This window comes from Vipera ursinii, assembly GCF_947247035.1.
Source record: "Vipera ursinii genome assembly, chromosome: 6".
NCBI classification, from domain to species: Eukaryota; Metazoa; Chordata; class Lepidosauria; order Squamata; family Viperidae; genus Vipera; species Vipera ursinii.
The window spans coordinates 45,078,927-45,095,545 of record NC_139515.1 but is presented as its reverse complement, the minus strand read 5'-3'; the positions used below and the strand labels follow the sequence as shown (position 1 = coordinate 45,095,545).

General features: G+C 43.4%; 1 protein-coding gene across 1 annotated transcript in view; it reads right to left on the bottom strand.

The window, feature by feature from the left end:
- The window catches only part of TPH2 (tryptophan hydroxylase 2), a gene marked incomplete at its 5' end in the record, with an annotated part of 116,720 nt that overhangs the window by 76,731 nt on the left and 23,370 nt on the right, over nucleotides 1–16,619 (bottom strand). The window contains one exon of the mRNA XM_083365946.1: nucleotides 13,660–13,856. Coding sequence (XP_083222072.1) covers nucleotides 13,660–13,856 — 197 coding nt within the window. The remainder of the gene's footprint in view (nucleotides 1–13,659; nucleotides 13,857–16,619) is intronic.

Below are 16,619 nucleotides of genomic sequence, written 5' to 3'. Positions count from 1 at the left end.
ATGTTGCGACTCTTTAAGTTTTTAAGAAGAGACTGGACAACTATTTGTCTGAAATGGTATAGGATTTCCTGCCCGAGCACCGGATTGGACTAGAAGACTTCCAAGGTCCCTTCCAACTCTATTATTATTATAAAACTTTTATTCATTAAACATGAACCGCATGTTGTGACTCAGGGCCAGCCTGTGGGTCCGGCAGCCGGCTCAGATGTATCGGATGACTCAGATGAGGGGGAGGAGGAGTGTGTGGGAGACGAACCGGCTGATGATGGCTTGGAGGCTTGGCAGAGCTCCCAGCCGGGGCCCTCTTCTCAGCTGCGTAAGCCCGATAGTGCGGAGGATGATGACCCACAGCTGGCCCTGTTCAAGGACGCCCGACGCAGGAGGCAGTCGAGCAGGACCAAGCAGAGAAAGGCTGCGGGTCTCCTCGGGAGGAGGCAGAGGGAGGCCACGCCCTGAACTCTAAATAAAAGGAGTGTTTGGGGAAGGGCTGGTTGCTGAAAGCAACCCTTCCGCTTGAGGATTCAAGTTCCAGTGTTTTTGTTTCTTGTTCTGTTAATTGAGTAATAAATCTTGGCAGACGCTTTGCAGCCTCAGACGCTCTCCAGTCTCTACTGTTTGAACAGGGGTTTGCCTTATTACAAGGCCGGTAGTTGGCTGGTTCAGAACAGTTTGCTTTCAGCCTCCCACCCCTTACTACTACGATGGAGCAGCTTCATGCCGAGAATGCTCAGCTCACCCAGCAACTCACTTTGCTGGCAGCTCAGGTGGCTCAACTGCAAGCTCAGGTACATGCTGCACCCCCACCCAGGAGGAAATGTCAGATAGCAATGCCGGATAAATTTGCTGGCAATCCAGAACTGTTTCCTGCCTTCCTGGGACAATGCCAGCTCTTTATCAGCTTGAGAGCAGCTGATTTCCCCACTGACCGGGATAAGGTGGGATTCGTGTTAAGCCTTCTGTCGGGGGATGCAGCTCGTTGGGGCACGCCTCTGCTGGCACAGCCTAGCCCTTTGTTGGATAACTTTGGGGGGTTTTGTGACCATATGCGCCTCATGTACGAGGACCCAATTAAGGCGCAGACCGCCACCCGACGCCTGAAAGCTCTGAGGCAGGGTCAGCGCCCCCTACAGGCCTATATCAGCGATTTCCGGCTGCTTAGCCAGGATTCCGCCTGGAATGAGGCTGCGCTCGTGGATGCCTTCCAGGATGGCTTGTCGGAGGAGATGTTGGATGAGCTGGCCCGCGTGGACATTCCCTCAGACCTGAATGGGCTGATCCATCTTTGTCTGCGGATCGATGCCCGGCTGCAGCAGCGAAAGAGTCGCCGTGCCACCCCACAGACCCCTGCCGCTCCTGTTGAGCGTGAGCCCCCAGTCCAGAGGGAGGAGCCAATGGAGCTGGGTGCCGCCAGGTCCCGTCTCTCGGTGACGGAAATGGACAGACGACGATCGGGGGGGTTGTGTTTTTACTGTGGGGACCCTGGACATTTGGCCGCTTCTTGCCCAAAGAAGCGTCAGCGGGCATCAGTGACCAAGCCTGCCCCGAGAAAGTCTCCTACTTTGCTGTCGGGAAACGGCCCGAGCCCGATCTAGACGGTGTGATAGATCGGGCGACCCACAACGACCACGCCGAGCGACGCCGTTCTGACGGTGCCTGTGAACCTCCACGGCATTTGATTTTGGAGGCACATCTGATCCTTCCTAGCAAGCCAGAGGGGATTCCGGTCCATGCCTTAATTGACTCTGGGGCTACCACTAACTTTATGGACTCGGCCTTTGTGGCCAAATGGGCTGTTCCCCAGTGTCCGGTGGATCCGCCCATGCTAGTGGAGACCATCGATGGTCGAGTGCTCCTGTCCGGGCCTATTACGGCCGCCACGCAACCCGTGTGTATGGCCATCAGTTCCCATGTGGAGGCCATCCAGTTCTACATCACTTCGGATCTGCACTTCCCCGTGGTCTTGGGTCTGGTGTGGCTCCGGGCGCATGATCCACAGATCTATTGGTCTCAGAACTTGGTCACCTTCCCAAGTTTGCAGTGCGTGGACCACACCCGTCATATCTGTGCCGGCCAGGTGGAGGGTTCCCCAGGGGTTTCCTTGCCTTCTGAACTGTCCGACTTTGCTGACGTGTTCAGCGAGTCAGAGGCGGACCAATTACCCCCGCACAGGCCTTACGACTGCTCCATTGATCTAGTCCCTGATGCGCCTCTCCCAGTGGGGCGTTTGTACTCCATGTCGGAGCCCGAGTTGGCTGCATTGCGGGACTTCCTGACAAAGAATTTGGCTCGTGGTTTCATCCGGCCCTCGTCCTCGCCAGTGTCTGCGCCCGTGCTCTTCGTCAAAAAGAAGTCTGGCGAGTTACGGCTTTGCTGTGACTACCGGAAACTCAACGCCATCACGGTGCGTAACCGCTACCCGCTGCCCCTCATCCCCGAGCTCTTGGACCGACTCCGGGAGGCTAAGATCTTCACGAAACTGGACCTGCGTGGAGCTTACAACCTTGTCAGGGTTCGGCCGGGTGATGAGTGGAAGACGGCGTTTGGTACTCGCTATGGACATTTCGAGTACACGGTGATGCCGTTTGGCCTGACCAACGCCCCCGCTGTGTTTCAGCATTTTATGAACGACATCTTTCGGGATCTGTTGGACCAGTTTGTCATGATTTACCTGGACGACATCCTGATTTACTCCCCGTCGTGTGAAGCGCATCATCAGCATCTCCGTCAGGTCCTGCAGCGCCTCCGGAAACATCGGCTGTTTGCCAAGTTGGAGAAGTGCCAGTTCTACCAGGTGACCATCGATTTCCTGGGTCACCGCATTTCTCCTGAGGGCATCGCCATGGAACCGAGTAAAGTTGAGTCGTTGCAGAGTTGGCAACCCCCGCGTCGCGTGAAGGATGTTCAGCGACTTCTTGGATTTGCCAACTACTATCGAACATTCATCCCTGGCTTTGCTGCCTTGACAGCCCCCCTCACCCGGCTCCTGCAGAAGAAGACTCGGTTCCAGTGGAACGCCCCCGAACAACAGGCGTTCCAAGCTTTGAAGGACGCCTTCATGAAGGAGCCCATCTTGAAGCATCCTGACCCGCAACGGCCGTTTGTCGTGGAGGCGGATGCCTCCGACATTGCCATTGGGGCCGTGTTACTCCAGGCAGCGACGCCCAACGGTACCCTTTTCCCTTGCGCGTATCACTCTCGGAAATTGAACCCCTCGGAGCGCAACTATACCATCTGGGAGAAGGAGCTGCTGGCCATCAAGGCGGCGTTCGAGGCTTGGAGGCATCATCTGGAGGGGGCGCGGCATCAAATCGAGGTCCGGACGGACCACAAGAATCTGGAAAGCCTGCAGACCGCTCGGAATTTGAACCAACGCCAGATCCGGTGGTCCCTCTTCTTTGCGAGGTTTGACTTCCGGGTGCGGTACATACCAAGCGGGCACAACCAGAGAGCGGATGCTCTGTCCAGGAAGCCCGAGTACACCCGAGTGGAAGACAAGCTTCCGCCCAGGACAGTGATCCCCGTCGAGTCTTTTGCTGCGGTGCGGGAGCCGGTGGATATACGGGCTCGGATCCGGGAGGCGCAGGAGCAGGAGGCGTGGGTGGCTCAGCGGAAGGAAGAGGTGGGGCCAGATTCGCCTTGGTCGGTCACGGATGGACTCCTGTATTATCGTGACCGGCTCTATGTTCCGGGAGGGCCACTCAGGGGACTCGTCCTCAGCCAGTGTCATGATAACCCGGCTGCGGGGCATTTTGGCCTGTTCAAGACTCTGAACCTGGTCTCCCGTACCTTCTGGTGGCCCCGAGTCCGACACGACGTCCAGTCTTATGTCACCTCCTGCATTCCATGCAGGCAGGCCAAGTCAGCGACAGGGGCCCCGCCTGGTTTACTGCAGCCTTTGCCAACACCCAAGAGACCCTGGGGGGCTGTGTCCATGGACTTTTTGACGGATCTACCCCCATCCTCCGGCTTCACGACAGTGTTTGTGGTGGTGGACATGTTGACCAAGATGGCGCACTTCATCCCCTGTCGCGGCTTACCGTCAGCTCGCGCCACTAGTCGCATGTTCATCCAACAGGTGTTCCGGCTGCACGGCCTTCCCGATAGAGTCGTCTCCGATAGGGGGGCCCAGTTTACAGCCCGCTTCTGGCAGGAGTTGATGCGGGTGTTGGACATTAAGGTTTGCCTCTCGTCCGCGCATCATCCTCAGACCGACGGGGGTACCGAGAAGGTCATCGGCATCTTAGAGCAGTATCTGCGCTGCTACGTTAACCTGCAGCAGGACAATTGGGTGGACTATTTGGCCATAGCCGAGTTTGCCTTTAACAACTCACAGCACACCTCCACGCAGATGACACCGTTCTTGGCCAACGTGGGTTATCACCCCCGGTTTTTCCCCCTTTCTCCCGTGGACTCACCGGAGCCGGCAGCGAACGAATTCATGGCGGAGTTACAGGCGATCCATCGGTTGGTGCGACGGCAGCTGGAGAAGGCCAAGGCCGACTACAAGAGGTTCGCCAATCGGTCGAGAAGGGATACGCCTCCACTATCGGTGGGGGATCGGGTCTGGCTGTCCACCAGGAACCTACCATCCACTCGGCCGGCGAGGAAGCTGGACCACCATTACCTTGGACCGTTCCCAGTCGAGGCCGTCATCAACCCGGTCGCCTATCGTTCAACTCTGCCACGTTCCCTGCGCGTGCACCCCATCTTCCATCGGTCCTTGTTGGTCCCCGAACAACCGGCTTGTCCACTTCGCCAAGCGGAACCTCCCCCATCAGGACCTCGTGATGGAGGCAGCACCCCCGAGTACGAGGTCGCCAGCATCAGGGATTCCCGCTGGCTGAAAGGTCGCTTCCAGTACCTGATCGAGTGGAAAGGGTACGGGCCGGAGGACTTCACATGGGAAGACGCGACCGCCGTTCATGCCCCTGCGTTGGTGACTGCTTTTCACGAACAGTTCCCATCCCGACCGCATCCGGATCGGCAGCCCCGGGGGAAGGGCCCTGCGGTGCGGGATAGTGTTGTGACTCAGGGCCAGCCTGTGGGTCCGGCAGCCGGCTCAGATGTATCGGATGACTCAGATGAGGGGGAGGAGGAGTGTGTGGGAGACGAACCGGCTGATGATGGCTTGGAGGCTTGGCAGAGCTCCCAGCCGGGGCCCTCTTCTCAGCTGCGTGAGCCCGATAGTGCAGAGGATGATGACCCACAGCTGGCCCTGTTCAAGGACGCCCGACGCAGGAGGCAGTCGAGCAGGACCAAGCAGAGAAAGGCTGCGGGTCTCCTCGGGAGGAGGCAGAGGGAGGCCACGCCCTGAACTCTAAATAAAAGGAGTGTTTGGGGAAGGGCTGGTTGCTGAAAGCAACCCTTCCGCTTGAGGATTCAAGTTCCAGTGTTTTTGTTTCTTGTTCTGTTAATTGAGTAATAAATCTTGGCAGACGCTTTGCAGCCTCAGACGCTCTCCAGTCTCTACTGTTTGAACAGGGGTTTGCCTTATTACAAGGCCGGTAGTTGGCTGGTTCAGAACACCGCAGTCAATTGATCATTAAAAATAACTGGCACTAATGGTTGACACGGGTTGCTGCTAGCATCCTAGGTATCAACCAGGTATGTCCTTAAGATGTTCTGAGTAGTGAACTTTTTTGTAGCTTTGTTGGAGTTATTGCAGGAAGCTGCAATTTCTTGATGTATTTTGTAAAGTTTTTGGACATAGTTCCCAGTGCCCCGATGACAATGGGTATCACTGTTACACGTTTCATCCATAATCGCACAGTTTTGATGGCCAGGTCGTGTTATTTCATAATTTTTCTGGGGTTTTTTTTCTTCGACTCTGCCATTTTCAGGTACAATGATATCAATTAACTGTATGCTTCGGTTCTCTACGACTGCAATATCTGGCGTGTTGTGTTCCAAATGGTGATCTGTCTGTATTCAAAAGTCCCACAAGATCTTCACCTTCTCATTCTCAACAACTTTTTCCACCCTATGTTCCCACGACTTTTCAGACACAGGCAAGTCATATTTTTTTACACAATGCCCAGTGGATTAGTTTAGCAACTCGGTCATGTCTAGCTTTGTAATCAGTTTGCATGATTTTGCTGCATTCACATATTAAATGTGAAACAGTTTCAACTTTGTTGTTGCAAAGTTGGCAATTTGGATTGTCAGTAGATTTTTGTATCTTTGCTTTCATGGCATTAGTTTGTAGTGCTTGTTCTTGAGCAGCCAGTATTAAGCCTTCTGTTTCTTTCTTGATGGTTCCCATCTTAAGCCATGCCCATGTCAAGTTGTTATTACATTTTCCTTCAATGTTTTTCAAATGCTGTCCATGCAAAGCTTTGGTTTTCCATCTATTTAATCTGTCATCCAGCCATTTTTCCTCATATTCTGCCTTTGTTTCTGTTGTTTTTATAATGCTCTCTGTTTTCACAGCCTACAGCAATTTTTCTGTACTTTGATTCACATAGTCATTCAGTCTTCATTTTTCTTCTTCTACAGTTTGGTGGACTTGCAGTAGCCCTCTGCCCCCTATTCTTCTTGGCAGGTACAATCTGTCGATGTCACTTCGTGCATGTAGAGCGTGATGCATATTCAAAAGTTTATGTGTTTTCCAGTCCAGGTGTTCCAATTCAGCCAAAATCCAGTTGATAATTCCAGCTGGGTAGTGTATCACTGGGACTGCCCATGTATTAATGGCTTTAATTATATTTCCAGCATTCAGCTTTGATTTTAGTATTTTGCAGACTCTTCTGATGTATTCCTTTTGTGTTGACTCTTTGACTTTTCCATTCAAGATGCTATCTGTTTCCAATATGCCTAGGTATTTGTAACTATCATCCTTTGCTAGTGCTTTCACAATACTTCTGTTTCCCAGTTCTATTCCTTCTATTTTTTCCATTTTTCCTCATTGCATGGATAATATAGCACATATTCCAAGTCCAAAGTTCATTCTGATGTCGCTGCTAAACAGTTGAACTGCGTTGAGTATTGATTCAAGTTCAGTGTGGCTTTTCGCATACAGTTTTAAGTCATCCATGTATAGTAGATGGTTTATCTTGCCATGCTGGCTTGAGATGTGGTATCCCAGTTTTGTGTTTCGTAATATTATTGTCAATGGAATTAATGCGATGTTGAACAGTAGTGGTGAAAGTGAGTCCCCTTGGAAGATTCCTCGTCTGATGTTGATTTTTATGTATTGCCCTGTTCACCGCCCTGAGTCCTTCGGGAGAAGGGCGGTATATAAATTAAATTAATAAATAAATTTCACCAATGTTCTCCCCATTTGCTGTTATAACTGTTTTCCATTTTTGCATATTTGCTTTCAAAAATGTAGATATTTTTGCTGATTCCAAAGTTTTCCAAGCACGCATTAATCCAACTGTGGGATAATGAGTCAAATGGTTTCTTGTAATCAATCCACACCATATTTAAATTTGTTTTTCATCATTTTGCATTTTTAAGTACCATTTTGTCAATGAGCAGCTGATATTTTGTTCCTTGTGATTTTTTTATAATTTCCTTTTTGTTCTGCTGGATACAAATTGTTTTCCATCAGATGATTGAATATTGAATTTGCCAGTATTCTTGTAAAAAGTTTGAGTGTTGTTGGCAGACAAGTAATTGGGTGGTAGTTGCTTGGTTCTGTGCTTTTTTCTGGGTCCATTCTTCACTTGTGGCATTTTGAAGCATTTCATCAAACTGAGTGGCCATGTGGTGATGGAGGCTGGTGAGGTGTTTCAACCAGTATCCATGCAGCTCGTCCAGGAGAGGTGCACTCCAGTTCTTGACCTTCTTTACTTGTTTTGCAACCATATCAGTGGTTATTACAATTTTGTTTTGTGTTGCTTGTTTTTGGATATCTTTGAGCCAGGAGGCAGTTTTATTATGTTCCACTGGGTTTTCCCACAGTTCTTTCCAAATGTTTAAGGTTTTTTCTTTACCTGGGAGAACAGTAGTTTGGACTTGATTTTTGTCAACTGACTGATAGAAGAGGTGCTGGTTTCTTCTGAACTTGACGTTTTCACAATATTGTTTTATTCGTCCTTCATATCTTTCAATTTTTCTTTACTGTTGCTATTACACACTGTTTTAGTTTTTCCATGATTTCCATTATTGTTTTTTCCTCCAGGTTATATTTCTTGTATAAACTATTTTTCAGCTTTTTGTTCTTTAGTTTTCCTTCTTTCAATTATTTCAGTTTGCTGACATCTCCTTGTAGTTTTTTTGTTTTATTTTCAAGTCGAATTTTCCACTTTGGTGTTCCAGTGGGTTTCTTTTTTGGCATTTTATAACCCAATTCTGCAGTTATAATGGTGGCTGTACTATACTGGTTTGTTTTATACAGTGTGCTGGATGGGATAGAAGTTTAAATGTTGTTCACAGCATTTAGTAGATCTTTCATTTGTTTGCTATGCACTTCACGGATGGCAGGCAGTCTTTTTCTTTCTGTGTTTTCTTTGATGTGGCTTTCAATCTTTTCTTTCAGCATTTTTGCTATATTACTTAGCTCTACACTTTCAAGTTGTTGCACAGGGAAATCTTCATCATGTGTGGCGGCTTCTTCCACTGGTTGGTCAGTTTGTTCAGATATTGGAACAATTTCTTCAGCCAGTTCATCATCATTGCTTGTTGTTTTCTTTTTAGCCAATGTTCCTAGATGTTGAATTTCCACATCTGTAAAAACTTTATTACGGATGATGAAATGTCTTTGATCCATTAATCATTGTTCAGTTATGTCACTTTCTGGATTTTTTATTATTATTATTATTATTATTATTATTATTATTATTATTATTATTATTATTATTATTATTATTATTATCCTGTACAGCTAGAGTCAGGAAATGAAACCTTATAATAACTGAGATTGGTAAAGGATATTAACAAAAACAACATACTTTCTCTAGTTATGCTCAAAACAAAAAGAAATTAGTATACCTGCTACTCAGTAATATGGCAAACTGGCCTAAAAGAAGTAAGAAATAAATAGCAAACTACTCAAGTCTAATTTTAGTTCTAGCTTCTCCAGCAAAAGAAAGAAAGAAAGAAATCATAAAGAAAAATAAATAAGCAGGACTGAGGGTTGAATCATAGATTGATAGGTTGGAGGGACTTTGGGGATCTTCTACGCCAATATCTTATTCAAGACTAATAGAAACATGTAAGGTTAATACTACTTTATCACTTAGAGTTTAGATAACCCAGTCCTGATGAATTGCATCATAGGAATTTGCTGAAAGTCTTGTGTATCATCATCGTGAAATCCTGGACAACAGATAAGTGCTATGAAATGTTGAATGGTGTTTCAGTGTTATGGTACAAATTCTGCCCCTTTTGTACTTGCATCATGACATTGCATGCAAGTACATAAAGGAGAAATTTCACAGAACATTATTATTATGCACATTACATCATTTACATAACATTTCAGGTTGCTGTAGATGCCTCTATATCAGACATATCAAACTCACAACATCATGTGACGTTGTGCGATGTATCAGAACTTTTTCCCCATTGCCAGCAATGGGGTGGGTGCGGTTTTGTCGTGACACATCGGGCCCACAGGCCGGCAGTTTGACACCCCTGCTGTATATAAAAAAATAAAAATGCTTTTCCATATATTCAAAAGAAGGAAAAGGAAAAATTCAGCAAATTATAGACCAATAAGGCTGACATCAATGCTGGGAAAATTCCAGGGCAGTTCATAAAGAAATCAATCTGTAAGTGCCTTAAAGATAATTTAAACACCTTGAAAACAATTAGCAGAAGTCAGTATGGGTTTGTCAAGAACAAACCTTCCCTTATCCTTATCTTATTCTTTTGACTAGGTAACTTCTTAAATTGATTATGAGAATGATTTCTGCAAAGCATTTGACAAAGCACCCCATGACATGGTAATTAGCAAGCATTTAGTGAAGTTTATCAAATGTGCAGATGTCAAAATTTGATTGGATTTTTAATACCCTAGGAGATTATCTTAATAGGAGATTAAAAACAGTTTCAAGGTAACAGGATGAAATTTAGAAGACAGAAATGAAAGGTTTTCATTTAGAAAACAGAAGTCCAATGCATAATACAGGATGATAATACTTGTGAAAATAGGTCTGAAAAAAGTCAAATTCAATTTTAAGATGTATCTACAGAAATAGTATTTCCAAACATGGGAAATCATTATTCCATCTTAATCTGTATTGCTCAGATCACATTTTAAAAATAGAATATATGTTTTAAGGTGAGTTGGAACAGAAGAGCAATGAAGATGATCAGGAACTATCAACTAACTAAAATGAAAGATTTTAAAAATTGGGACTATTTAGTCACTAGAAGAGAAAACTTAATGGAATACTATAGCACTTTGTAAGATTTATTATTTGTTTGTTTATTAAATTTCTATATTCCCTATCACCAGGGCTTTTTTTCTCATAGAACGCTCAGAACGGAGTTCCAGCACCTTTTTTGGATGGAACCTTGTAGGGTAGGCAAGGTGGGTTGTATGACATGTGTGAGTTCCGACACCTTTTTCTTTTACAAAAAAAGCACTGCCTATCACCTTAGATTAGAAGGCGAAAATGGCAGATTACAAATTATAACATTGTCATATAGCTCATTGTTTGTCCCATAGAATAATGAATCTCATTTGGTAGATTCCCATTGAATGGTAGAAAAAATTCCTAACAGTAAGAGAGGTTTGACAAAGAAATCAATTACCAAGAATAGCAATGGGCTTCCCTTCACTGGATTTGTTCATGTAGAAATTGGAAACCATCTTTTGTAGACATCTTAATTTGAATTCCTGTGCTTAGCAGGGGAATACATTTCATTGGCTAAATGGTCCTTTCTAACTCCATAATTATGTAATTTTACAAATCTATCTAGAGCTGTTTGTTTTAAGCAAAAACTATTCCAACATGAGTAATCTCCAGATGTGTACCTAATTCCCAGAAATCTCAATAATGGCTTTTTCCCCTGAAATCCTGGAGATGCAATTTGCCTTATGAAAGATACACTTTGAATTTATTCTGAACACATTTTTTAAGGGGCATGAGTTAAATCCTCTGATAAGGTCGATTTTAACACCACATCCCCAAAATAATCATATCATTATTACTTCAGGAAAGAGCATCCTCTGTACATATTATGAAATCTTCCATAATTTATAAGATTTTATTTTTTCTACTGTTTCCAGCATACAGACTATCTGCATGTAAAATACAAATAAATGTAAAATCCATTATTGGAGCAGCCACTATTAGATTTTTCTTTGAAATTATTTTTAAAAATCTTTACTGAGATATAACAGGCTTTATACAATTTTTTTACAACTGTGATTGACAGTCCAAAAACTATATTTAAGTTAAAATGTAGTTGTCTAGAATAACTGTGACTTTTTGCTGCCTGAAACCAAAAAAAATTGATTTCTTGCTATTTCCTGAACAAGAACTGACTGGTCTAAATGTTTTTTTTTCCTAAAGAAAATTGCCAGTAATATAAGGACCCACTTCAAAACCTCATCCCAAGAAAGCAGGACTCTTGGAACAATTCCATTCCAAAAGGAACTTTTATTAGGAGAAGTTGACAGCAGGCAAAGAAGGCAGGATCTGAGGGTTTCCCACTCAGATCAATAGGTTAAAAGCATCAAGCAATCCCCAACCCCATAGTTCATCCGGTCAGTTCAAACAAGCCAATCCCTAGGTGTTAGGTTCATTGTGGGAACAGAGCTGATAACGGAGTCCATTCCCATTCCTGTGAAGACATTGTTGAGTCTTCACACTTTTCTCCTCCACAGCGAGAGATAAACCAGATGGCTGGAGGCACATTCCTTTCTCAGGTTGACATCAAGGGGAAACAGTTGAAAGAGCAAGCAGATAGGACAGGCAGAGAGGATACATTGTAGCTAAGCAAAAGGAAAAATGATGTATTCCCTGGAGCCCCCACTCCCCCCAGGAGAATGACAGAACCCACAGAAAGAACCCCAAAGGAACAGAACCAACTCCCCCCCATAGAGAAATGGGTTCTGACAGTAAGTCTCCACCATTTCTGAAGGCAGCTGGAAAGCCTACTGGATGAAGAAAAACCATGTAACACATTGTCTTTTACAAGAAATTGCTATAGCCTCCTAACATATACTGTCTGAAGTGGCTGCTATCTTACCCTTAGATAATGGTGGTCCTGTTGGTTATTTTCCTCTCACCAGAAAGTTCTAAGTAATCTTTTTTTCTTTACAAATGCATCAAATATAAAATATCATTTCCCCTCCTTAAACTGCCATTTTCTTTAGAAAAATTATCTTTCTTGGGTCACTCTAAACTTCCTGTGATTTGAAGCTGACTCTTTTTCAGTTATTTTATTATTTCATTTAATAAATTCTTTTTTAAAAAAAAGACACCTGGCTTTATTTTTCCCACCCAACTAATCTCCCCTACAATTATCACTGGTGTCTTTGGCTGAGTAAGTACTATGGAGCGTTCCAATACTTTTATAGTTTTGAGCAAATGGGGGGAAAGGGACAGAAAGGCACCATTGAAAGATATGCCTCTCAAGACTCAAAGGACAGCAAGCCAGTTAATGTTAAAGGCGGACAGCTATAAAGGTACAATAAAGAAAGGAGGCAGAGTTAGCTTTTCAAACTAAATACTATATATTTATTTTCAATTGAAATAGTGTACTTCTGATTTTTTTTATTATCAGAGTACTTTACTGTAGTTGTCCTGTATTTTTAATGTCAACAGGGAGTTCATTTCCCACCTAACCCCATCATTAAATTTTATATGTCATCAAAAATACCAACTCTCAGGATCACTGCAAAAGGGGCCACAAATAACTTTATTCTCTTTAGGGGAAAAAACAAAATTATCAAAGGCATGGGGCAATAAAGTGTTTGTGAACTGTCAAAGTGACCAGAACTATAAGGCAAAGGTAGAAAGCTTGTCATTTGCTTTATCTAAGCCTAGTTTTCATCTAAGTTTCAACAACTCTTGCAGACTGCAGCACATGAAAGATCAATCAAAAAATGTTTACAGAACAGCCCTGTAGTCTCTGCCCTCCATATCCCACAGGCCACCACTTCCTCCAGGCCACAGCAGCACAATGAACTTTTCTTCCCCAGCCCACTGCAGTTGCTTTTTTTCCACTCCTGGTATTATTTCTTTGTATAAAGATGGCTTACAACATATCTTCTTTTACTCTATCGTCAAGTTCGACCACATGCCATTATGGTCATAGCTATTGGTTAAAATTTCTGCTTACAACATTTTTGGCAACATTTCAGCTTCACAAGTCATAAGGGATTTCAAATACAAAAGTTAGCTGGTCTCCCAATGAGTGGAACATTTGCAGAAAGGATTCAAGAAATATGTTTACATTTTACAGCCTTTCCCATAACAATCTCCTATGTATACATGAGTGTTCAAAGTATGTACAAGTTATCTAATACACACAAAGTAGGATGAAAGGTTGGCTCATGGTATTCTTTATCTAATACAAATCTGTTTCAAACTATATGTAAAAGATTTGGAAGGATATAAATATTAGAAGGGTGCAATGGAAGTGTTCTAAGTCTAAATTACCGAACAGACTTATCAGGAGAGGGATTACATTTTAACACGCTTTGTGTAACTGCTTTTATAGTACTCTCCTTACCTGGAAACCAAGCTTGATGCTTACCTTTGAGAAACATAGAGACATCCTCCAATTGTGGGACATTATCATCTCGATAGCCACAGTATTTTGTCAGTAATGGGAAATTTTTCAAATATTCTCGACAAGCGTGAGTAGGATACAGTTTTGAAAGCTCCCTGAACACCACACCCCAAGTTTTTATTTCTTCAGGTGTATAGTCTACTCTAGGAATTGGTTGGCCACTAAAACAAAAAATAAAGAACAAGTAAACACTGAGAACACAGTAGTTTGTCCAATTACATTTTCAATATCACTACCAATCCCCCGAATAGCTATTTGAAAAGGAGTTAAGACTAGTCAGTCCAATCCATGCTTTCCACCAATTCTGTCAAAATTTAATATTCAATTTTCACATACCTATTCAGAGACACTTCCAGTTCCACAAAATTATGGAAATTTTCTATCTTCTCTGTCTAGACCACTTCCCGAATTATTCCATTATGATTAGCAGAAAGAGAGCCATAATATATAAAAGGTATAGATAGTGTTGTAGTGTTGATAAACATTGTCTACTAAATAAATCTAACAATTCATTATTCTGTAATGTCCACTATTAGCTAGGAATTTTTAAAAGCTGAGGGGTGTTTTTCCTTCCCTATATATCTTTTAGTGAGCAATTTGGAAATAATGACATTGTTCATATTTTGTGTTTGAATTTTGCTTTTGTGATCATATTCCATGCGAAAATTTGGATCCTGGATTATGCTAAATGTGTGTGTGTGGGGGGGGAGAACTCTGTATGGAATTTTAGCTATCTAGCTCTTATTAAAGTTGCAAAAGGAAGTATTAAAATATAATCAACACAATACATAAAATATACACATTAGAGTAAACATATTAAAAAGGGAGCTCCATAGATTGAATATGTTAAAACTTACAGAAAAATATTAATACACAATCAGCACAATAGAAGTTTAAAACCTAAACAAATAATTCCTATTCTTTCAAAATAACATGTTCCTTGAAATAATTTAACAACTTTGTCTCTGGAAAAGAGGCTTGCTAGGTCATGAATAAAAGAAAGAAATATTGTGGGATCCCCCACAGAATACTTAGAGACAACATTTGACAATCATCTATTACTTTATACTAAAGAGAGAAGATGGCAAAGAAATAACAGGCAGTAGAGCTGCTTAACTCATATTTTGCATCGGTCTTCACAGAAAAAGAAACTATAGTCCAACCTACCAAAAACATAACTGTAAAAGATGGGCAAGAAATAAAAATTTAAATAAGCAGGAAAATGGTAAGAAAACACCTGTCTGATTTTGGTGAATATAAATCACCAGGACCTGATGGATTACCTCCCAGAGTTCTAAAGGAACTGGCAGTTGTCATCTCAGAACCATTGTATCATATCTTTCAAAAATCCTGGAGCACCGGGGAACTACCAGAGGATTGGAAAAGAGCTGATGTGGTTCCCATCTTCAAAAAAAGGAAAAAGAAAAAAAAACCAGAACGTGGAAACTACAGACCATCAGCCTAACATCAATACCTGGGAGGATACCTGGGAGAACCTATGCCATCTCAGACAAGTGACTGTCCAGTCTCTTCTTAAAAACCTCCAGTGATGGCGCACCCACAATTTCTGGAACAGCTTGCCTTCAGAAATCATGCATGCTCCATCACTGGAGGATTTTAAGGAGAGACTGGACAGTCACTTGTCTGAGATGATATAGGTCAGGGGTGTCAAACTGCCGGCCCACGGGCCGGACACATCATGGGGAAGCCATGCCTACCCCATTGCTGGCAATGGAAAAACAGTCCCGATATGTCGTGCAACATCATGAGTTTGACATGTCTGATATAGGTTCTCCTGCTTGAGCAGGGGGGCTGGACTAGAAGACCTCCAAGATCCCTTCCAGCTCTATTCTATTTTATTCTGTTAGGAAAGATACGTCAGGATACTAAAAAAAAATCTGTGAACATCCAGAAACAAATAAAGTTATAACTAGAAGTCAACACGGGTGTGTTAAAAACAGATCATGCCAAACCAATCTTATTTCATTCTTTGACAAAGTGACTAAATGAGTAGACCAGCAAAATGCTGTGGACATAGTATGCTTAGATTTCAGCAAAGTATTCAACAAAGTAGACTACAACCTACTTCTTGGTAAGCTAGAAAAAAGTGGGATAGATAGCATCACCACCAGATGGATTTGTAACTGGCTGACAAACCATACTCAACAAGTAGTCCTGAATGGTACTACATCTACATGGAGGGAAGTAAGCAGTGGGGTACCATAAGTTCCATCTTAGGCCCAGTATTCTTCAATATCTTCATAAATGACTCATATGGGGTAATAGAAGGGGAACTTATCAAATCTGCAGATGACACTAAGCTGACAGGAATAGCCAACATCCTGGATGATAGGCTCAAGATCTAGAGAGATCTTGATAGACTTGAACACTGGACCCTATCGAACAAAATGAAATTCAGTGTAAAGAAAAGTAAAGTCTTACACTTAGGCAAGAGAAACCAAAAGTACACGTACAGGTTAGATTAAATCTGGCTTAATAGCAGTAACTGTGAGAGGGATCTTGGAGTCCTAGTGGACAATCAGTTAAACATGAGCCAGCAGAGTGTGACAGAAAACAAAAAAGCCAATGCAATCCTAAATTGCATTAGCAGAGGGATTGAATCAAGATCACGTGAGGCACTAGTACCAGTCTATAAAGTCTAAGTAAGACCACATCTAGAGTATTGTATCCAGTTTTGGTCACAACACTATAAAAAATGTTGAGATTCTAGAAAGAGTACAGAGAAGAGCAACAAAGATGATTAGGGACCTGGAGGCTAAAACATATGAAGAACAGTTGCAAGAACTGGACATGGCTAGTCTAGTGAAGAGAAGGACCAGGGGTGACATGATAGCAGTGTTCCAATATTTGAGGCACAGTCACAGAGAGGAGGGGAACAACCTATTTACAAAGAACCCAAAGGC